This window comes from Pleurodeles waltl, chromosome 3_1 (genome assembly GCF_031143425.1).
Source record: "Pleurodeles waltl isolate 20211129_DDA chromosome 3_1, aPleWal1.hap1.20221129, whole genome shotgun sequence".
In the NCBI taxonomy this organism is placed as follows: Eukaryota; Metazoa; Chordata; class Amphibia; order Caudata; family Salamandridae; genus Pleurodeles; species Pleurodeles waltl.
In genome coordinates, this window is record NC_090440.1 from 1,280,799,954 (window position 1) to 1,280,822,983 (window position 23,030).

The 23,030-nt window shown below is 41.9% G+C and overlaps 1 protein-coding gene across 1 annotated transcript in view; it reads right to left on the reverse strand.

The window, feature by feature from the left end:
- The window catches only part of LOC138283572 (putative leucine-rich repeat-containing protein DDB_G0290503), a 511,080-nt gene that overhangs the window by 11,991 nt on the left and 476,059 nt on the right, over positions 1 to 23,030 (reverse strand). The window contains exons 8-13 of the mRNA XM_069221509.1: positions 20,897 to 20,929; positions 18,249 to 18,281; positions 15,608 to 15,640; positions 12,966 to 12,998; positions 10,322 to 10,354; positions 7,679 to 7,711 (exon numbers count right to left, since the gene is read on the reverse strand). Of these exons, the coding sequence (XP_069077610.1) occupies positions 7,679 to 7,711; positions 10,322 to 10,354; positions 12,966 to 12,998; positions 15,608 to 15,640; positions 18,249 to 18,281; positions 20,897 to 20,929 (198 nt within the window). The remainder of the gene's footprint in view (positions 1 to 7,678; positions 7,712 to 10,321; positions 10,355 to 12,965; positions 12,999 to 15,607; positions 15,641 to 18,248; positions 18,282 to 20,896; positions 20,930 to 23,030) is intronic.

The following is a 23,030-nucleotide window of genomic DNA, read 5'->3' on the forward strand; positions in this document are numbered from 1 at the left end:
GTTAAGGAGAGCAGCAGTAGCCGCTTTTCCCCTTGTGGAATGCGCTCTAGGCCGCGCTAGCAATTGTCTATTAGCTAGCTGGTAAGTATTAACAATACAAGAAACTATCCATCTTGATATTGTTCGCTTAGATGCTGCTTCTCCTGTCCTTAAATGACCATAGTTCACAAACAAGCGGTTAGAGTGTCTAATCGATTTTGTCTTGTCCAGATAAAATTTCAGCACTCTTTTCAAGTCTAATGAGTGCAATGCTTTCTCAGCCGGAGTTTCCGGATTGGGAAAGAACGTCGGTAAAGTTATGGTCTGATTAATATGGAATTCTGACACCACCTTCGGAAGGAAAGATGGGTGAGTTCGTAGAACTACTCTATTGTCATGAAAAAACGTGTACGGTTCTTTTGCAGACAAGGCCTGGATCTCACTGACCCTCCTCGCTGAAGTAATGGCCACCAGAAAAGCCGTTTTCCACGTAAGGTGTTGTAAGGAGGCCTTATGGATAGGCTCGAAAGGAGGGCCCATAAGTTTTACTAGGACTATGTTCAGTTCCCACGGAGGAGAAGGCCTCCGAATTGGCGGAAAAACTTTCTTCAAACCTTCTAAGAAATCATTGACTACAGGTTTCGTAAAGAAGGATTCCTGAGAAGGTGACTTGCGATAGGCAGTAATAGCAGACAAATGTACCTTAATAGATGATACCTGCAGACCGGATTTCGCTAGGTGAAGCAAATAGGACAGTATGACGTCCTCCTGCGCCCGTATGGGATTATGGTCTTGCTGACAGCACCATATGTAGAATCTCTTCCACTTAAAAGCGTAGGAACGCCGCGTGGAAGGCCGTTTGGACTCTTTCAAGATGTTCATGCACTCCTTCGAGAGTCCTAGGTGCCCATACTGCAGGAATTCAGGAGCCATGCTGTTAAGCTCAGAGAGGGTAGGTTGGGATGCAGAATCCTGCCCTCCATTCTGCTCAGAAGATCCGGTCTGCACGGCAGCCTCCTGTGAGGTTTTTCCGACAGGTTGAGGAGATCCGTGTACCAGAATTGTCGAGGCCATTGTGGCGCTATAAGAATCATTCTGGTCCTGGATCCGTAAAGTTTGCTGATCACTGCCGGAATGAGGGGAATCGGCAGAAAAGCGTAAAGAAATGTCCCTGACCAGTCGATCAACAGGGCATTCCCTCGAGATCCCGGACGGTAGAACCTGGATGCGAAGTCTGGGCATTTCCTGTTTACATCGTCTGCGAAGAGGTCCAGTTGAGGCCGACCCCATTGCGCGAAGATGTATTCTGCGACTTCGTCGTGCAGGACCCAATCGTGAACGTCCTCCAGGTGTCTGCTTAGAAAGTCTGCTTCTACGTTCTGCTGACCTGGCAGGTGAACTGCTGTGATTGACATTCCTCTGGCCAGGAGCCAATGCCATATCGCTTGGGACTCTCGTGAAAGGGGTAGGGATCTCGTTCCCCCTTGTTTGTTCAAGTAATTCATCGTGGTTGTATTGTCCGTCTGTATCAATAGAGTTTTCCCCTGAATTAGCGGTGTGAAAGACTTGAGAGCCAGATGGACCGCTCTGAGTTCTAGCAGATTGATGTGGTACTGCTTCTCCTTGTCTGACCACAGACCCTGCGCTTGAAAAGGACCCAGATGAGCCCCCCATCCCTGAAGAGACGCATCTGTTACCAGAGTGTCGGATGGAAGTACCTGGTGAAACGGAGCGCCCACTGACAGGTGAGGTCTGTGCATCCACCATCTCAATGACTGCAGTGCTACCTCCGGTAGCCGCATTGTGTCTTCCCAGCGACCTGTTCTTTGGCTCCAATTGGCCTCCAATGCCTCTTGGAGGGGTCTCATGTGGAGTCTGGCATTTGGGACAATAAAGATGCACGATGCCATGGAGCCCAGTAGTGATGTCACCTGACGTGCCGTAGGTGCGCTGGCTCTCAACAGGTCCTGGCACTTCTTGTTTATTGAGGACAGTCGTTCCTCCGAAGGATACACTTTTTGTAGTTCTGTGTTTATGATAGCTCCTAGGTAGTGAAGACTCTGTGTTGGAGTCAAGGTTGACTTCTGGTAATTGACCTGAAGACCTAGAGCTTTGCAAACTCCTAGTACAATGTCCCGATGGCTTCTCGCCTGCTCCGGAGAAGAAGCCTTTAGTAGCCAGTCGTCTAGGTATGGATATATGTATATCCTTTGTCTTCGTAGATGCGCTGCCACCACTGCCATACATTTCGAGAAAACTCTTGGAGCAGATTTCAGGCCAAAGGGTAGAACCCTGAACTGGTAATGCTGTAACGCTACTCGAAAGCGCAGGAATTTTCGATGCTTTGGAGCTATTGGGATGTGGAAATACGCATCCTGCAGGTCGATGGAGCACATCCAGTCTCCCTGATGCAGTTGAGGGAAAATTTGGTGAAGCGCTAGCATTCTGAACTTTTGCTTTCTTATGTATTTGTTCAGCAGTCTTAGATCCAGGATTGGCCTGAAAACGCCCTCTTGACCCTTCTTTGCTACTAGAAAGTAACGGGAGTAGACCCCCTTTCCTCTGTGGGCAGGTGGAACCCTTTCTATGGCATTCTTTCTTAGGAGGGCGAGAGCCTCCTTGCGTAGCAAGGTGAGATGAGCCGGATTGTGTTTGGTTGGTGGCAAGTGTGGTGGAGGCTGCTTGAAAAGGAGAGAATAGCCATGTTCGACAATATTGAGCACCCATTTATCTCTTGTGATAGAGTGCCACTCGTGAAGATGAGCAATAATACTTCCCCCCACCGGAGTGGTGTACAGTGTCGAGGGAAGCGAGACTTCATTGCTTAGTGGGTTCTTTTGGAGTGGACTGTTGAGGTCTACTTGACCCTCGCTCCCTTGTGTTTCTTCGCTGAAACAGAGGGCGTCCCTGTCGTTGCTGAGACCTTTGCGACCAATGAGGGGTTTGAACCCTCTGTTGGAAAGGGCATCTATCGTACGGTCTGTACCTCCGCCTGAAATCTTTCCTTCTTTCGAGGCCTACCGCCTTCATGGTATCCACCTCGGTCTTCATGCGGGCCATCTCTTCGTCTGCATGGGCACCGAATAGGGAATTCCCGGCAAATGGGAGATTTAGGATACGTTGTTGTGCCTCCTGTTTCAAGCCAGTGAGCCTCAGCCAGGAAGATCTCCTCGCACAGATACCATGTGCGTACCCATGAGCCGCCAAATCCGCCCCATCCGCTGCCGCGCTGATAACTTGGTTAGATACCAGGCATCCTTCCTGTAGAATCTCTTGGAAATCTTGCCTGTCTTCTCTGGGCAGTTTTTCTGTAAATCTACTGAGGGAATCCCACAGAGAACGATCGTACCTGCCCAGGAGCGCAGACGCACTAGAGACCTTCATTGCTGAAGCCGCTGTCCCGCACATCTTTCTTCCCAGAGAGTCTAAATGCCTGCTCTCTTTATCCGGGGGTACCGTGGATGAAGATGCCACCGAGTGGGTCTTTCGGGCGGCAGCTATGATCACTGAGTCTGGTGGCGGATCCTTCCTAAGGAATAAAGGGTCTTGCTCTGGAGCCTTGTACTTTTTAAGAATCCGAGCCGGGGCAGACTTAAGCGAGGCTGGGGCCAGAAAAGTGTCCATGGTTGGCTGCAACAAACCAGGCACTAGAGGCAGCAACTTTTTCGACGCTGATCTCTGTTGTAGCGTCTCAAAGATGATTGATGAGGAGGTAGACGGTTCTGGAACCTCTATATTGAGTTTCTGCGCTCCTCTTAGCAACACCTCGTTGAAAGTGGTTATGTCATCCACTGGTGAGACTCTAGCAGGTGGTGAATCTGTAAGAGTAGGTGAGTAACGCCCGACAGAAGAACCTGATGAAGACCAAGAGGGTGATCTTCTTGAGCGCGACCTGGATCTCCGTTGAGAGCGAGATCTGCTGCGGCACGCTGTAGCCGAGCGCCTAGGCCTCGCGGTCGGCTGTCGAGGAGCTGAACGAGCCCGTTCTGCCCCGGCTGTCGGCGATGGCGTTCTTGGCGGGGAGGCAGTGGGTGAATACATTCGCGAATATTGCGAATCTGGGGAGGCCGCTGGTCTGTTGAGGCTCTCCAGCCATCTCGGAGATAGGTTGATGGGCGAGACATGCCCAGGAGATGCTCTTGACCGAGAAGAGTCGCTCGGTATGGAGACCACTGGAGACGGAGCCTTGTCTGGCGAGGGGCGATGTTCTGCTCCCTGTTGGACAGGTAAAACCTGCGTCGACGTCGATGGCTGTTTCGACGTCGAAGGATGCCCAGTCGGTCGGTCCTGCCTCGACGTTGATTGCCTCGACGTTGAGTGCCTTGACGTCGAACGGCGTTCCTTGGACCTCGACCTGCTCGCCGTTGTGTGCCTCGACGTGGAGCGATGGGAGGTTGACGCCGGATGTTTCTCGTGCCGTCGTGGAGATCTCGACGCCGTGTGTCCTAACGTCGGGGGGCGCACAGCCTTTGGCGGCGACCGGGCATGCCGGCGATGGCTCGACGTCGATCGGCGGGCTGCCGTCGACGGAGACCTGCCCCTGCTCTGATGTTCCCTCGACGCCGTTCCCTTCGACGTCGGGTGTGTCGCCGTCGACGGCGATCTATGCCGGTGGGACGGTGGTAGCGACGACGTCGACGGTGAACAAACAGGTATTTTCCTACCTGTCGACGTCGACCGGGCCATTCTCTCCTGAGAATGGCCTTCTGGATGCCTGGGGAGTGAGGAGGACGATGTTCTTTTCCTCTCCTGAAGCCCATGAAGTTGGATCTTCTCTCTGTCTTTCAGAGTCCTCCTAGACATGTTCTTACAGTACTTACAAGTGTCAGGGCAGTGACTCTGAGGCAGGCACACTATGCACAGAGAGTGGGGATCTGACTGGGCCTTCTTCTTCCCACAAGCAGGGCATTTGACAAAAAGAGAAGGCATTTTTCTGTCAGAAAAAACCTTCCTAGCTCAGACAAAGATGTTACTTGTCGAGTGAAAAGTGAAAAAACGCTTTTTTAAAGAATTTTTCTGAGGAAAACTCAGAAAAACTGAGAGCTCAATGCTCCAGGATCCTCTCAGAAGAAGCCGGAAAAAAGAACTGACCTAACTGTGAACCAACTGTCACCTTTCCTTCACCCCTGAGGCATGGTGGGATACTGGAGGTGCTCAGGGTCTTAAAGGCACAGTGCCAAAGTTTTTATGGTTCTCCTGTGTTAACCTACATGCAGCCTATTGGCTAAGAATGCTTCATTGTTTTTCAATGCAGTTTTCTCTATTTTTTCACTAGAGTTTGCTACTGCTTACTTCCCCAAGCCTAGTTTTAGGAGCTTGGGTACTTATTTAGGCTCTATTGTAGTATTTAATAAAAAAAAAAAAAAAAAAAAACTTCATAGAAATAAAGCATTTTAGCCTGTTTTTAACATGATAGCCTGCATGACTGTTTGTTACACATGTATAATGTGTATATATTTTATATATGCTCCGGGGTCCCCGCACAAGGGCGGGAATATTCAATGTTTATGACTATTGATGAGGATCCCCTGGAAGAGAATGGTCAGACTGAAAGGAGTACACCGTGACTTTAAGAATGTAACATAATTGTGGGAAAATAGGAGCAGTGCTTCATTTAAGCCGTTGTTTTCCAGTGGGGGGCATCAGTACTCATTTTAGAGGGTCAGCACTTATTTTTCTGTATCAGAAATTTACTGCGAGCAAAAGACACATACAGGAAAAACAGAGGAAGAGAAAAACAAGAAACCATGACAAAGGGAGAACGCAGAAAGCTGCAAGAGTGAGCTGAAGGGGCAATGAGCGGCTGCTGATGGAGTAAAGAGGCTAAAGAAGGCGTTGAGATCACGCTGCCTCAGTATTCTGTGCTCGTATATTTAACTGTCGCAGCAACAACTTTAAAAGGAGTTCTTTGGACAACAGCACATTTTTATTTACAAATTAAGCACTGAATAGGAGATACGGCAATTATAGTTTGCTGTGGAAAGGATGACAAATAAAGGATATCTGAGTGACAGATATTGAAAACGCAAAAGAATATTGGCAACGTAACATAAATAAAAGGATTGAATTTATGAAAGGAAATTTGATTGCCAATACACAGAATATCTATTTTTAACAGTGTGCAAGAGTGAGTGCTCGACATATGCATTTTAGTAAACCCCATGGTATAGCAGAGATTCGTCTACTTTATAGCAATATACTGACAGGCCTAGGAAGGAAGGCTGGTGAACATCCTTATGCTACCTATCTTGCCAGGGGCCATGAAATCCAATATGACATTGAACCGCACGTGACTTGATTCTTGAGGTAGACCATTCACCAGTTTAAAAGGGAGTTAAATTGCAGTGAATTAGCTTCCATGAAAAAAATGCTGTTTCTCATCCATTGACTGGAGTAGAAGGAGCATGTCTAAGGTCCATTCACCCACCCACTAGCTGACATGTGTTGCTCCTCAGCCATATCACAGCATTCTCTAGCTAAAGGGAACTGTCAGGTGAAAACAATGTTTTGAATTGGTCGCAGTAAAAATAAGGTTCTCTCCATAGAAGTAGCTGGTCCACAAAGATCATTTCTGTAGACACACAGGAACAGAATGACCAACCAAGGCCCTTTTGTTAATGTAAGTGCAAAAATGAACTATAGTGTGCACCTGAGATACATCACAGGAATGAATATTTAAAGTAGGTTCATTGTTGAACATGATGGCTTTGAATTTCAAAGAAGGATAGCATTGGAATATATCGATATTGGTTGGCCGCTGTGGAATTCCTGGACAATAGAGTTAATTAATTAGGCAGGTAGCTGTTACATCAGACATGAGATGGCATTTAATGATAATGTTTCTAAAAACTAACTCATTGCTCCTTTTGGCATGAAAAATAGGACAGACAGTCTCTGGAGGACAGTAAATCTTCTAATTTGAGTTTATGAAAAAAATACTTAAGACAAAATCTAGCACTTTACTTGAAAATATAGGTTTGAAAGAAAAATAAAGGCAGCCTTTTAGATAGCCACGCTTGGTAGCTGGGACAGCTTGGGAAATGAACCCCTGTTAAATTTGGACTTGCATTGGCCAGGACGAGTAGGTAGAACCTAGGCCTTTTCTAATTTGGGTAATTTCAGGATGCCAGCCTAGCCAGCTCTTCCACAACCCACTTCATCGTAGGGTTGTCTTTGGTCAGGAGTAAACAGTGTAAAATAAGTAAATGAAATAGTGCATGGCTACTGCTTTTGTCACCAATACCCATTTTTGGTCTTTTAAGTTACTACTACACTTTCCACAGAATATCATTCTTGCATAATTTGCTATACCGATTATTGGCCCTTTTATAATTACCCGGGATTTTAGTGTGCTGTCACACATTTTTTCACTGCCCCTTGGGAAAAGCTGTGTAGTCATTATTATAAATGTAGGTTGTTTGTCTCTTACTCTCTGACAAATTCCCCCGTCCATCAGACGGCCAGATTGTGTGCCACATAGCAGAAAACGTGCATCTCGGTGGTCGTCCCACATGCCATGACAACGCTTGCCATATAAGCGTGAAACAAAAAACAACACCTTTCCAACTGTGAACTCTGGATGGTGTAGCTTGTTTTTTATGTGAACATGACTTAACTTCAAACATAGAGGGTTGCAAGCACAATACATTTACCAGAAAATCATACAGTACAATAGCATATGATGTTTAAAGTCACTTACAGTCTCAAGTTGTTCATTGGTCTCTATATTATTCTAAAAGGAGAAAAGAAATTCAGAAATTATACTCCTACAATGCAAACATGTGTTTCAAATGCTATAATTTAGTCCTGGTTTAATCTTCCCAACCCAAATACTTCTAATTGTAATTGTGTGTTGACTATGAGTAATAATACCCAATAGTTTTAACTAATACGTTGCTTGTAAACTTTATCTCAAATGTATGATTCCTGCTTACCCCGTAGCAGCATGGATGTAAGAAATCGACTGTGGCCCTGACAATCTCTCTGTGGAACTAAGACAATAACACATCTGGTGTACTGCCCCCCATGTGTCCCACTACCTTATTTAGAACCCAGAAATAAAGTAGTTAAAAAAATAATAAAACTCAATAGCAATCCAGAAGCAATGGTTACAATACATATAAAAGTATGATTAGAAAGGAATCATAGATGCAGCGAAGCAGACACAGACCTGTTGACAATACTGGTCAGACTGAAAGGAGTACACCGTGACTTTAAGAATGTAACATAATTGTGGGAAAATAGGAGCAGTGCTTCATTTAAGCCGTTGTTTTCCAGTGGGGGGCATCAGCACTCATTTTAGAGGGTCAGCACTTATTTTTCTGTATCAGAAATTTACTGCGAGCAAAAGACACATACAGGAGAGACAGAGGAAGAGAAAAACAAGAAACCATGACAAAGGGAGAACGCAGAAAGCTGCAAGAGTGAGCTGAAGGGGCAATGAGCGGCTGCTGATGGAGTAAAGAGGCCAAAGAAGGCGTTGAGATCACGCTGCCTCAGTATTCTGTGCTCGTATATTTAACTGTCGCAGCAACAACTTTAAAAGGAGTTCTTTGGACAACAGCACATTTTTATTTACAAATTAAGCACTGAATAGGAGATACGGCAATTATAGTTTGCTGTGGAAAGGATGACAAATAAAGGATATCTGAGTGACAGATACTGAAAACGCAAAAGAATATTGGCAACGTAACATGAATAAAAGGATTGAATTTATGAAAGGAAATTTGATTGCCAATACACAGAATATCTATTTTTAACAGTGTGCAAGAGTGAGTGCTCGACATATGCATTTTAGTAAACCCCTTGGTATAGCAGAGATTCGTCTACTTTATAGTAATATACTGACAGGCCTAGGAAGGAAGGCTGGTGAACGTCCTTATGCTACCTATCTTGCCAGGGGCCATGAAATCCAATATGACATTGAACCGCACGTGACTTGATTCTTGAGGTAGACCATTCACCAGTTTAAAAGGGAGTTAAATTGCAGTGAATTAGCTTCCATGAAAAAAATGCTGTTTGTCATTCATTGACTGGAGTAGAAGGAGCATGTCTAAGGTCCATTCACCCACCCACTAGCTGACATGTGCTGCTCCTCAGCCATATCACAGCATTCTCTAGCTAAAGGGAACTGTCAGGTGAAAACAATGTTTTGAATTGGTCGCAGTAAAAATAAGGTTCTCTCCATAGAAGTAGCTGGTCCACAAAGATCATTTCTGTAGACACACAGGAACAGAATGACCAACCAAGGCCCTTTTGTTAATGTAAGTGCAAAAATGAACTATAGTGTGCACCTGAGATACATCACAGGAATGAATATTTAAAGTAGGTTCATGGTTGAACATGATGGCTTTGAATTTCAAAGAAGGATAGCATTGGAATATATCGACATTGGTTGGCCGCTGTGGAATTCCTGGACAATAGAGTTCATTAATTAGGCAGGTAGCTGTTACATCAGACATGAGATGGCATTTAATGATAATGTTTCTAAAAACTAACTCATTGCTCCTTTTGGCATGAAAAATAGGACAGACAGTCTCTGGAGGACAGCAAATCTTCTAATTTGAGTTTATGAAAAAAATACTTAAGACAAAATCTAGCCCTTAACTTGAAAATATAGGTTTGAAAGAAAAATAAAGGCAGCCTTTCTAGATAGCCACGCTTGGTAGCTGGGACAGCTTGGGAAATGAACCCCTGTTAAATTTGGACTTGCATTGGCCAGGAGGAGTAGGTAGAACCCAGGCCTTTTCTAATTTGGGTAATTTCAGGATGCCAGCCTAGCCAGCTCTTCCACAACCCACTTCATCGTAGGGTTGTCTTTGGTCAGGAGTAAACAGTGTAAAATAAGTAAATGAAATAGTGCATGGCTACTGCTTTTGACACCAATGCCCATTTTTGGTCTTTTTAGTTACTACTACACTTTCCACAGAATATCTTTTTTGCATAATTTGCTATACCGATTATTGGCCCTTTTATAATTACACAGGATTTTGGTGTGCTGTCACACATTTTTTCACTGCCCCTTGGGCAAAGCTGTGTATTCATTATTATAAATGTAGGTTGTTTGTCTCTTACTCTCTGACAAATTCACCCGTCCATCAGACGGCCAGATTGTGTGCCACATAGCAGAAAAGGTGCATCTCAGTGGTCGTCCCACATGCCATGACAACGCTTGCCATATAAGCGTGAAACAAAAAACAACACCTTTCCAACTCTGAACTCTGGATGGTGTAGCTTGTTTTTTATGTGAACATGACTTAACTTCAAACATAGAGGGTTGCAAGCACAATACATTTACCACAAAAGCATACAGTATAATAGCATATGATGTTTAGTCACTTACAGTCTCAAGTTGTTCATTGGTTTCTATATTCTTCTAAAAGGAGAAAAGAAATTCAGAAATTATACTCCTACAATGCAAACATGTGTTTCAAATGCTATAATTTAGTCCTGGTTTAATCTTCCCAACCCAAATGCTTCTAATTGTAATTGTGTGTTGACTATGAGTAATAATACCCAATAGTTTTAACTAATACGTTGCTTGTAAACTTTATCTCAAATGTATGATTCCTGCTTACCCCGTAGCAGCATGGATGTAAGAAATCGACTGTGGCCCTGACAATCTCTCTGTGGAACTAAGACAATAACACATCTGGTGTACTGCCCCCCATGTGTCCCACTACCTTATTTAGAACCCAGAAATAAAGTAGTTAAACAAATAATAATACTCAATAGCAATCCAGAAGCAATGGTTACAATACATATAAAAGTATGATTAGAAAGGAATCATAGATGCAGCGAAGCAGACACAGACCTGTTGACAATACTGGTCAGACTGAAAGGAGTACACTGTGATTTTAAGAATGTAACATAATTGTGGGAAAATAGGAGCAGTGCTTCATTTAAGCCGTTGTTTTCCAGTGGGGGGCATCAGCACTCATTTTAGAGGGTCAGCACTTATTTTTCTGTATCAGAAATTTACTGCGAGCAAAAGACACATACAGGAATGACAGAGGAAGAGAAAAACAAGAAACCATGACAAAGGGAGAACGCAGAAAGCTGCAAGAGTGAGCTGAAGGGGCAATGAGTGGCTGCTGATGGAGTAAAGAGGCCAAAGAAGGCGTTGAGATCACGCTGCCTCAGTATTCTGTGCTCGTATATTTAACTGTCGCAGCAACAACTTTAAAAGGAGTTCTTTGGACAACAGCACATTTTTATTTACAAATTAAGCACTGAATAGGAGATACGGCAATTATAGTTTGCTGTGGAAAGGATGACAAATAAAGGCTATCTGAGTGACAGATACTGAAAACGCAAAAGAATATTGCCAACATAACATAAATAAAAGGATTGAATTTATGAAAGGAAATTTGATTGCCAATACACAGAATATCTATTTTTAACAGTGTGCAAGAGTGAGTGCTCGACATATGCATTTTAGTAAACCCCTTGGTATAGCAGAGATTTGTCTACTTTATAGTAATATACTGACAGGCCTAGGAAGGAAGGCTGGTGAACGTCCTTATGCTACCTATCTTGCCAGGGGCCATGAAATCCAATATGACATTGAACCGCACGTGACTTGATTCTTGAGGTAGACCATTCACCAGTTTAAAAGGGAGTTAAATTGCAGTGAATTAGCTTCCATGACAAAAATGCTGTTTGTCATCCATTGACTGGAGTAGAAGGAGCATGTCTAAGGTCCATTCCCCCACCCACTAGCTGACATGTGCTGCTGCTCCTCAGCCATATCACAGCATTCTCTAGCTAAAGGGAACTGTCAGGTGAAAACAATGTTTTGAATTGGTCGTAGTAAAAATAAGGTTCTCTCCATAGAAGTAGCTGGTCCACAAAGATCATTTCTGTAGACACACAGGAACAGAATGACCAACCAAGGCCCTTTTGTTAATGTAAGTGCAAAAATGAACTATAGGTTGCACCTGAGATACATCACAGGAATGAATATTTAAAGTAGGTTCATGGATGAACATGATGGCTTTGAATTTCAAATAAGGATAGCATTGGAATGTATCGACATTGGTTGGCCGCTGTGGAATTCATGGACAATAGAGCTCATTAATTAGGCAGGTAGCTGTTACATCGGACATGATATGGCGTTTAATGATAATGTTTCTAAAAACTAACTCATTGCTCCTTTTGGCATGAAAAATAGGACAGACAGTCTCTGGAGGACAGTAAATCTTCTAATTTGAGTTTATGAAAAAAATACTTAAGACAAAATCTAGCACTTTACTTGAAAATATAGGTTTGAAAGAAAAATAAAGGCAGCCTTTTACATAGCCACGCTTGGTAGCTGGGACAGCTTGGGAAATGAACCCCTGTTAAATTTGACTTGCATTGGCCAGGAGGAGTAGGTAGAACCTAGGCCTTTTCTAATTTGGGTAATTTCAGGATGCCAGCCTAGCCAGCTTTTCCACAACCCACTTCATCGTAGGGTTGTCTTTGGTCAGGAGTAAACAGTGTAAAATAAGTAAATGAAATAGTGCATGGCTACTGCTTTTGTCACCAATGCCCATTTTTGGTCTTTTAAGTTACTACTACACTTTCCACAGAATATCATTCTTGCATAATTTGCTATACCGATTATTGGCCCTTTTATAATTACCCGGGATTTTAGTGTGCTGTCACACATTTTTTCACTGCCTCTTGGGAAAAGCTGTGTAGTCATTATTATAAATGTAGGTTGTTTGTCTCTTACTCTCTGACAAATTCACCCGTCCATCAGACGGCCAGATTGTGTGCCACATAGCAGAAAAGGTGCATCTCAGTGGTCGTCCCACATGCCATGACAACGCTTGCCATATAAGCGTGAAACAAAAAACAACACCTTTCCAACTCTGAACTCTGGATGGTGTAGCTTGTTTTTTATGTGAACATGACTTAACTTCAAACATAGAGGGTTGCAAGCACAATACATTTACCACAAAAGCATACAGTACAATAGCATATGATGTTTAGTCACTTACAGTCTCAAGTTGTTCATTGGTCTCTATATTCTTCTAAAAGGAGAAAAGAAATTCAGAAATTATACTCCTACAATGCAAACATGTATTTTCAAATGCTATAATTTAGTCCTGGTTTAATCTTCCCAACCCAAATGCTTCTAATTGTAATTGTGTGTTGACTATGAGTAATAATACCCAATAGTTTTAACTAATACGTTGCTTGTAAACTTTATCTCAAATGTATGATTCCTGCTTACCCCGTAGCAGCATGGATGTAAGAAATCGACTGTGGCCCTGACAATCTCTCTGTGGAACTAAGACAATAACACATCTGGTGTACTGCCCCCCCATGTGTCCCACTACCTTATTTAGAACCCAGAAATAAAGTAGGTAAACAAATAATAATACTCAATAGCAATCCAGAAGCAATGGTTACTATACATATAAAAGTATGATTAGAAAGGAATCATAGATGCAGCGAAGCAGACACAGACCTCTTGACAATACTGGTCAGACTGAAAGGAGTACACCGTGACTTTAAGAATGTAACATAATTGTGGGAAAATAGGAACAGTGCTTCATTTAAGCCGTTGTTTTCCAGTGGGCGGCATCAGCACTCATTTTAGAGGGTCAGCACTTATTTTTCTGTATCAGAAATTTACTGCGAGCAAAAGACACATACAGGAAAGACAGAGGAAGAGAAAAACAAGAAACCATGACAAAGGGAGAACGCAGAAAGCTGCAAGAGTGAGCTGAAGGGGCAATGAGTGGCTGCTGATGGAGTAAAGAGGCCAAAGAAGGCGTTGAGATCACGCTGCCTCAGTATTCTGTGCTCGTATATGTAACTGTCGCAGCAACAACTTTAAAAGGAGTTCTTTGGACAACAGCACATTTTTATTTACAAATTAAGCACTGAATAGGAGATACGGCAATTATAGTTTGCTGTGGAAAGGATGACAAATAGAGGATATCTGAGTGACAGATACTGAAAACGCAAAAGAATATTGGCAACGTAACATAAATAAAAGGATTGAATTTATGAAAGGAAATTTGATTGCCAATACACAGAATATCTATTTTTAACAGTGTTCAATAGTGAGTGCTCGACATATGCATTTTAGTAAACCCCTTGGTATAGCAGAGATTTGTCTACTTTATAGTAATATACTGACAGGCCTAGGAAGGAAGGCTGATGAACGTCCTTATGCTACCTATCTTGCCAGGGGACATAAAATCCAATATGACATTGAACCGCACGTGACTTGATTCTTGAGGTAGACCATTCACCAGTTTAAAAGGGAGTAAAATTGCAGTGAATTACCTTCCATGAAAAAAATGCTGTTTGTCATCCATTGACTGGAGTAGAAGGAGCATGTCTAAGGTCCATTCACCCACCCACTAGCTGACATGTGCTGCTCCTCAGCCATATCACAGCATTCTCTAGCTAAAGGGAACTGTCAGGTGAAAACAATGTTTTGAATTGGTCGCAGTAAAAATAAGGTTCTCTCCATAGAAGTAGCTGGTCCACAAAGATCATTTCTGTAGACACACAGGAACAGAATGACCAACCAAGGCCCTTTTGTTAATGTAAGTGCAAAAATGAACTATAGTGTGCACCTGAGATACATCACAGGAATGAATATTTAAAGTAGGTTCATGGATGAACATGATGGCTTTGAATTTCAAATAAGGATAGCATTGGAATGTATCGACATTGGTTGGCCGCTGTGGAATTCATGGACAATAGAGCTCATTAATTAGGCAGGTAGCTGTTACATCGGACATGATATGGCGTTTAATGATAATGTTTCTAAAAACTAACTCATTGCTCCTTTTGGCATGAAAAATAGGACAGACAGTCTCTGGAGGACAGTAAATCTTCTAATTTGAGTTTATGAAAAAAATACTTAAGACAAAATCTAGCACTTTACTTGAAAATATAGGTTTGAAAGAAAAATAAAGGCAGCCTTTTACATAGCCACGCTTGGTAGCTGGGACAGCTTGGGAAATGAACCCCTGTTAAATTTGACTTGCATTGGCCAGGAGGAGTAGGTAGAACCTAGGCCTTTTCTAATTTGGGTAATTTCAGGATGCCAGCCTAGCCAGCTCTTCCACAACCCACTTCATCGTAGGGTTGTCTTTGGTCAGGAGTAAACAGTGTAAAATAAGTAAATGAAATAGTGCATGGCTACTGCTTTTGTCACCAATGCCCATTTTTGGTCTTTTAAGTTACTACTACACTTTCCACAGAATATCTTTCTTGCATAATTTGCTATACCGATTATTGGCCCTTTTATAATTACCCGGGATTTTAGTGTGCTGTCACACATTTTTTCACTGCCCCTTGGGAAAAGCTGTGTAGTCATTATTATAAATGTAGGTTGTTTGTCTCTTACTCTCTGACAAATTCACCCGTCCATCAGACGGCCAGATTGTGTGCCACATAGCAGAAAAGGTGCATCTCAGTGGTCGTCCCACATGCCATGACAACGCTTGCCATATAAGCGTGAAACAAAAAACAACACCTTTCCAACTCTGAACTCTGGATGGTGTACTTGTTTTTTATGTGAACATGACTTAACTTCAAACATAGAGGGTTGCAAGCACAATACATTTACCACAAAAGCATACAGTACAATAGCATATGATGTTTAGTCACTTACAGTCTCAAGTTGTTCATTGGTCTCTATATTCTTCTAAAAGGAGAAAAGAAATTCAGAAATTATACTCCTACAATGCAAACATGTGTTTCAAATGCTATAATTTAGTCCTGGTTTAATCTTCCCAACCCAAATGCTTCTAATTGTAATTGTGTGTTGACTATGAGTAATAATACCCAATAGTTTTAACTAATACGTTGCTTGTAAACTTTATCTCAAATGTATGATTCCTGCTTACCCCGTAGCAGCATGGATGTAAGAAATCGACTGTGGCCCTGACAATCTCTCTGTGGAACTAAGACAATAACACATCTGGTGTACTGCCCCCCATGTGTCCCACTACCTTATTTAGAACCCAGAAATAAAGTAGGTAAACAAATAATAATACTCAATAGCAATCCAGAAGCAATGGTTACTATACATATAAAAGTATGATTAGAAAGGAATCATAGATGCAGCGAAGCAGACACAGACCTCTTGACAATACTGGTCAGACTGAAAGGAGTACACCGTGACTTTAAGAATGTAACATAATTGTGGGAAAATAGGAACAGTGCTTCATTTAAGCCGTTGTTTTCCAGTGGGCGGCATCAGCACTCATTTTAGAGGGTCAGCACTTATTTTTCTGTATCAGAAATTTACTGCGAGCAAAAGACACATACAGGAAAGACAGAGGAAGAGAAAAACAAGAAACCATGACAAAGGGAGAACGCAGAAAGCTGCAAGAGTGAGCTGAAGGGGCAATGATTGGCTGCTGATGGAGTAAAGAGGCCAAAGAAGGCGTTGAGATCACGCTGCCTCAGTATTCTGTGCTCGTATATGTAACTGTCGCAGCAACAACTTTAAAAGGAGTTCTTTGGACAACAGCACATTTTTATTTACAAATTAAGCACTGAATAGGAGATACGGCAATTATAGTTTGCTGTGGAAAGGATGACAAATAGAGGATATCTGAGTGACAGATACTGAAAACGCAAAAGAATATTGGCAACGTAACATAAATAAAAGGATTGAATTTATGAAAGGAAATTTGATTGCCAATACACAGAATATCTATTTTTAACAGTGTTCAAGAGTGAGTGCTCGACATATGCATTTTAGTAAACCCCTTGGTATAGCAGAGATTTGTCTACTTTATAGTAATATACTGACAGGCCTAGGAAGGAAGGCTGATGAACGTCCTTATGCTACCTATCTTGCCAGGGGACATAAAATCCAATATGACATTGAACCGCACGTGACTTGATTCTTGAGGTAGACCATTCACCAGTTTAAAAGGGAGTAAAATTGCAGTGAATTACCTTCCATGAAAAAAATGCTGTTTGTCATCCATTGACTGGAGTAGAAGGAGCATGTCTAAGGTCCATTCACCCACCCACTAGCTGACATGTGCTGCTCCTCAGCCATATCACAGCATTCTCTAGCTAAAGGGAACTGTCAGGTGAAAACAATGTTTTGAATTGGTCGCAGTAAAAATAAGGTTCTCTCCATAGAAGTAGCTGGTCCACAAAGATCATTTCTGTAGACACACAGGAACAGAATGACCAACCAAGGCCCTTTTGTTAATGTAAGTGCAAAAATGAACTATAGTGTGCACCTGAGATACATCACAGGAATGAATATTTAAAGTAGGTTCATGGATGAACATGATGGCTTTGAATTTCAAATAAGGATAGCATTGGAATGTATCGACATTGGTTGGCCGCTGTGGAATTCATGGACAATAGAGCTCATTAATTAGGCAGGTAGCTGTTACATCGGACATGATATGGCGTTTAATGATAATGTTTCTAAAAACTAACTCATTGCTCCTTTTGGCATGAAAAATAGGACAGACAGTCTCTGGAGGACAGTAAATCTTCTAATTTGAGTTTATGAAAAAAATACTTAAGACAAAATCTAGCACTTTACTTGAAAATATAGGTTTGAAAGAAAAATAAAGGCAGCCTTTTACATAGCCACGCTTGGTAGCTGGGACAGCTTGGGAAATGAACCCCTGTTAAATTTGACTTGCATTGGCCAGGAGGAGTAGGTAGAACCTAGGCCTTTTCTAATTTGGGTAATTTCAGGATGCCAGCCTAGCCAGCTCTTCCACAACCCACTTCATCGTAGGGTTGTCTTTGGTCAGGAGTAAACAGTGTAAAATAAGTAAATGAAATAGTGGATGGCTACTGCTTTTGTCACCAATGCCCATTTTTGGTCTTTTAAGTTACTACTACACTTTCCACAGAATATCTTTCTTGCATAATTTCCTATACCGATTATTGGCCCTTTTATAATTACCCGGGATTTTAGTGTGCTGTCACACATTTTTTCACTGCCCCTTGGGAAAAGCTGTGTAGTCATTATTATAAATGTAGGTTGTTTGTCTCTTACTCTCTGACAAATTCACCCGTCCATCAGACGGCCAGATTGTGTGCCACATAGCAGAAAAGGTGCATCTCAGTGGTCGTCCCACATGCCATGACAACGCTTGCCATATAAGCGTGAAACAAAAAACAACACCTTTCCAACTCTGAACTCTGGATGGTGTAGCTTGTTTTTTATGTGAACATGACTTAACTTCAAACATAGAGGGTTGCAAGCACAATACATTTACCACAAAAGCATACAGTACAATAGCATATGATGTTTAGTCACTTACAGTCTCAAGTTGTTCATTGGTCTCTATATTCTTCTAAAAGGAGAAAAGAAATTCAGAAATTATACTCCTACAATGCAAACATGTGTTTCAAATGCTATAATTTAGTCCTGGTTTAATCTTCCCAACCCAAATGCTTCTAATTGTAATTGTGTGTTGACTATGAGTAATAATACCCAATAGTTTTAACTAATACTTTGCTTGTAAACTTTATCTCAAATGTATGATTCCTGCTTACCCCGTAGCAGCATGGATGTAAGAAATCGACTGTGGCCCTGACAATCTCTCTGTGGAACTAAGACAATAACACATCTGGTGTACTGCCCCCATTGTGTCCCACTACCTTATTTAGAACCCAGAAATAAAGTAGTTAAACAAATAATAATACTCAATAGCAATCCAGAAGCAATGGTTACAATACATATAAAAGTATGATTAGAAAGGAATCATAGATGCAGCGAAGCAGACACAGACCTGTTGACAATACTGGTCAGACTGAAAGGAGTACACTGTGACTTTACGAATGTAACATCATTGTGGGAAAATAGGAGCAGTGCTTCATTTAAGCCGTTGTTTTCCAGTGGGGGGCATCAGCACTCATTTTAGAGGGTCAGCACTTATTTTTCTGTATCAGAAATTTACTGCGAGCAAAAGACACATACAGTAAAGAAGGAGGAAGAGAAAAACAAGAAACCATGACAAACGGAGAACGCAGAAAGCTGCAAGAGTGAGCTGAAGGGGCAATGAGTGGCTGCTGATGGAGTAAAGAGGCCAAAGAAGGCGTTGAGATCACGCTGCCTCAGTATTCTGTGCTCGTATATTTAACTGTCGCAGCAACAACTTTAAAAGGAGTTCTTTGGACAACAGCACATTTTTATTTACAAATTAAGCACTGAATAGGAGATACGGCAATTATAGTTTGCTGTGGAAAGGATGACAAATAAAGGCTATCTGAGTGACAGATTCTGAAAACGCAAAAGAATATTGGCAACATAACATAAATAAAAGGATTGAATTTATGAAAGGAAATTTGATTGCCAATACACAGAATATCTATTTTTAACAGTGTGCAAGAGTGAGTGCTCGACATATGCATTTTAGTAAACCCCTTGGTATAGCAGAGATTCGTCTACTTTATAGTAATATACTGACAGGCCTAGGAAGGAAGGCTGGTGAACGTCCTTATGCTACCTATCTTGCCAGGGGCCATGAAATCCAATATGACATTGAACCGCACGTGACTTGATTCTTGAGGTAGACCATTCACCAGTTTAAAAGGGAGTTAAATTGCAGTGAATTAGCTTCCATGAAAAAAATGCTGTTTGTCATCCATTGACTGGAGCAGAAGGAGCATGTCTAAGGTCCATTCACCCACCCACTAGCTGACATGTGCTGCTGCTCCTCAGCCATATCACAGCATTCTCTAGCTAAAGGGAACTGTCAGGTGAAAACAATGTTTTGAATTGGTCGCAGTAAAAATAAGGTTCTCTCCATAGAAGTAGCTGGTCCACAAAGATCATTTCTGTAGACACACAGGAACAGAATGACCAACCAAGGCCCTTTTGTTAATGTAAGTGCAAAAATGAACTATAGTGTGCACCTGAGATACATCACAGGGATGAATATTTAAAGTAGGTTCATGGTTGAACATGATGGCTTTGAATTTCAAAGAAGGATAGCATTGGAATATATCGACATTGTTTGGCCGCTGTGGAATTCCTGGACAATAGAGTTCATTATTTAGGCAGGTAGCTGTTACATCAGACATGAGAAGGCATTTAATGATAATGTTTCTAAAAACTAACTCATTGCTCCTGTTGGCATGAAAAATAGGACAGACAGTCTCTGGAGGACAGCAAATCTTCTAATTTGAGTTTATGAAAAAAATACTTAAGACAAAATCTAGCCCTTTACTTGAAAATATAGGTTTGAAAGAAAAATAAAGGCAGCCTTTCTAGATAGCCACGCTTGGTAGCTGGGACAGCTTGGGAAATTAACCCCTGTTAAATTTGGACTTGCATTGGCCAGGAGGAGTAGGTAGAACCCAGGCCTTTTCTAATTTGGGTAATTTCAGGATGCCAGCCTAGCCAGCTCTTCCACAACCCACTTCATCGTAGGGTTGTCTTTGGTCAGGAGTAAACAGTGTAAAATAAGTAAATGAAATAGTGCATGGCTACTGCTTTTGACACCAATGCCCGTTTTTGGTCTTTTTAGTTACTACTACACTTTCCACAGAATATCTTTCTTGCATAATTTGCTATACCGATTATTGGCCCTTTTATAATTACACGGGATTTTGGTGTGCTGTCACACATTTTTTCACTGCCCCTTGGGCAAAGCTGTGTATTCATTATTATAAATGTAGGTTGTTTGTCTCTTACTCTCTCACAAATTCCCCCGTCCATCAGATGGCCAGATTGTGTGCCACATAGCAGAAAAGGTGCATCTCGGTGGTCGTCCCAAATGCCAGGACAACGCTTGCCATATAAGCGGGAAACAAAAAACAACACCTTTCCATCTCTGAACTCTGGATGGTGTAGCTTGTTTTTTATGTGAACATGACTTAACTTCAAACATAGAGGGTTGCAAGCACAATACATTTACCACAAAATCATACAGTACAATAGCATATGCTGTTTAAAATCACTTACAGTCTCAAGTTGTTCATTGGTCTCTATATTCTTCTAAAAGGAGAAATGAAATTCAGAAATTATACTCCTACAATGCAAACGTGTTTCAAATGCTATAATTTAGTCCTGGTTTAATCTTCCCAACCCAAATGCTTCTAATTGTAATTGTGTGTTGACTATGAGTAATAATACCCAATAGTTTTAACTAATACGTTGCTTGTAAACTTTATCTCAAATGTATGATTCCTGCTTACCCCGTAGCAGCATGGATGTAAGAAATCGACTGTGGCCCTGACAATCTCTCTGTGGAACTAAGACAATAACACATCTGGTGTACTGCCCCCATGTGTCCCACTACCTTATTTAGAACCCAGAAATAAAGTAGTTAAACAAATAATAATACTCAATAGCAATCCAGAAGCAATGGTTACAATACATATAAAAGTATGATTAGAAAGGAATCATAGATGCAGCGAAGCAGACACAGACCTGTTGACAATACTGGTCAGACTGAAAGGAGTACACCGTGACTTTAAGAATGTAACATAATTGTGGGAAAATAGGAGCAGTGCTTCATTTAAGCCGTTGTTTTCCAGTGGGGGGCATCAGCTCTCATTTTAGAGGGTCAGCACTTATTTTTCTGTATCAGAAATTTACTGCGAGCAAAAGACACATACAGGAAAGACAGAGGAAGAGAAAAACAAGAAACCATGACAAAGGGAGAACGCAGAAAGCTGCAAGAGTGAGCTGAAGGGGCAATGACTGGCTGCTGATGGAGTAAAGAGGCCAAAGAAGGCGTTGAGATCACGCTGCCTCAGTATTCTGTGCTCGTATATTTAACTGTCGCAGCAACAACTTTAAAAGGAGTTCTTTGGACAACAGCACATTTTTATTTACAAATTAAGCACTGAATAGGAGATACGGCAATTATAGTTTGCTGTGGAAAGGATGACAAATAGAGGATATCTGAGTGACAGATACTGAAAACGCAAAAGAATATTGGCAACGTAACATAAATAAAAGGATTGAATTTATGAAAGGAAATTTGATTGCCAATACACAGAATATCTATTTTAACAGTGTGCAAGAGCGAGTGCTCGACATATGCATTTTAGTAAACCCCTTGGTATAGCAGAGATTCGTCTACTTTATAATAATATACTCACAGGCCTAGGAAGGAAGGCTGGTGAACGTCCTTATGCTACCTATCTTGCCAGGGGCCATGAAATCCAATATGACATTGAACCGCACGTGACTTGATTCTTGAGGTAGACCATTCACCAGTTTAAAAGGGAGTAAAATTGCAGTGAATTACCTTCCATGAAAAAAATGCTGTTTGTCATCCATTGACTGGAGTAGAAGGAGCATGTCTAAGGTCCATTCACCCACCCCCTAGCTGACATGTGCTGCTCCTCAGCCATATCACAGCATTCTCTAGCTAAAGGGAACTGTCAGGTGAAAACAATGTTTTGAATTGGTCGCAGTAAAATGAAAATGTCACTTACCCAGTGTACATCTGTTCGTGGCATTAGTCGCTGCAGATTCACATGTTTCGCACAGTCCGCTGCCTGGTGTTGGGCTCGGAGTATTACAAGTTGTTTTTCTTCGAAGAAGTCTTTTTTGGTCACAGGACCGAAGGACTCCTCCATCTTCGGCTCCATTGCGCATGGGCGTCGACTCCATCTTAGATTGTTTTCCCCGCAGAGGGTGAGGATGGAGTTGTTTGCTATAAATAGTGCCCATGCAATGGAGTGAATACGTATGTACATAAAAAGTTTATAATAATTATTTACAAATGTACAAATGTTTAAGATTTAAGATCTACTTCTAAACGGCTACAGGCTTCCCGGGGAGGCGGGAGGGCACATGTGAATCTGCAGCGACTAATGCCACGAACAGATGTACACTGGGTAAGTGACATTTTCAGTTCGATGGCATATGTTGCTGCAGATACACATGTTTCGCATAGACTATAAAGCAGTTACCTCCCCTAAAAGCGGTGGTTTAGCCTGTAGGAGTTGAAGTAGTTTGGAATAATGTTCTTAGTACAGCTTGGCCCACTGTAGCTTGTTGTGCATTTAGTACGTCTACACAGTAGTGTTTAGTAAATGTATGAGGCCTAGACCAGGTTGCAGCCTTACATATTTCGCTCATA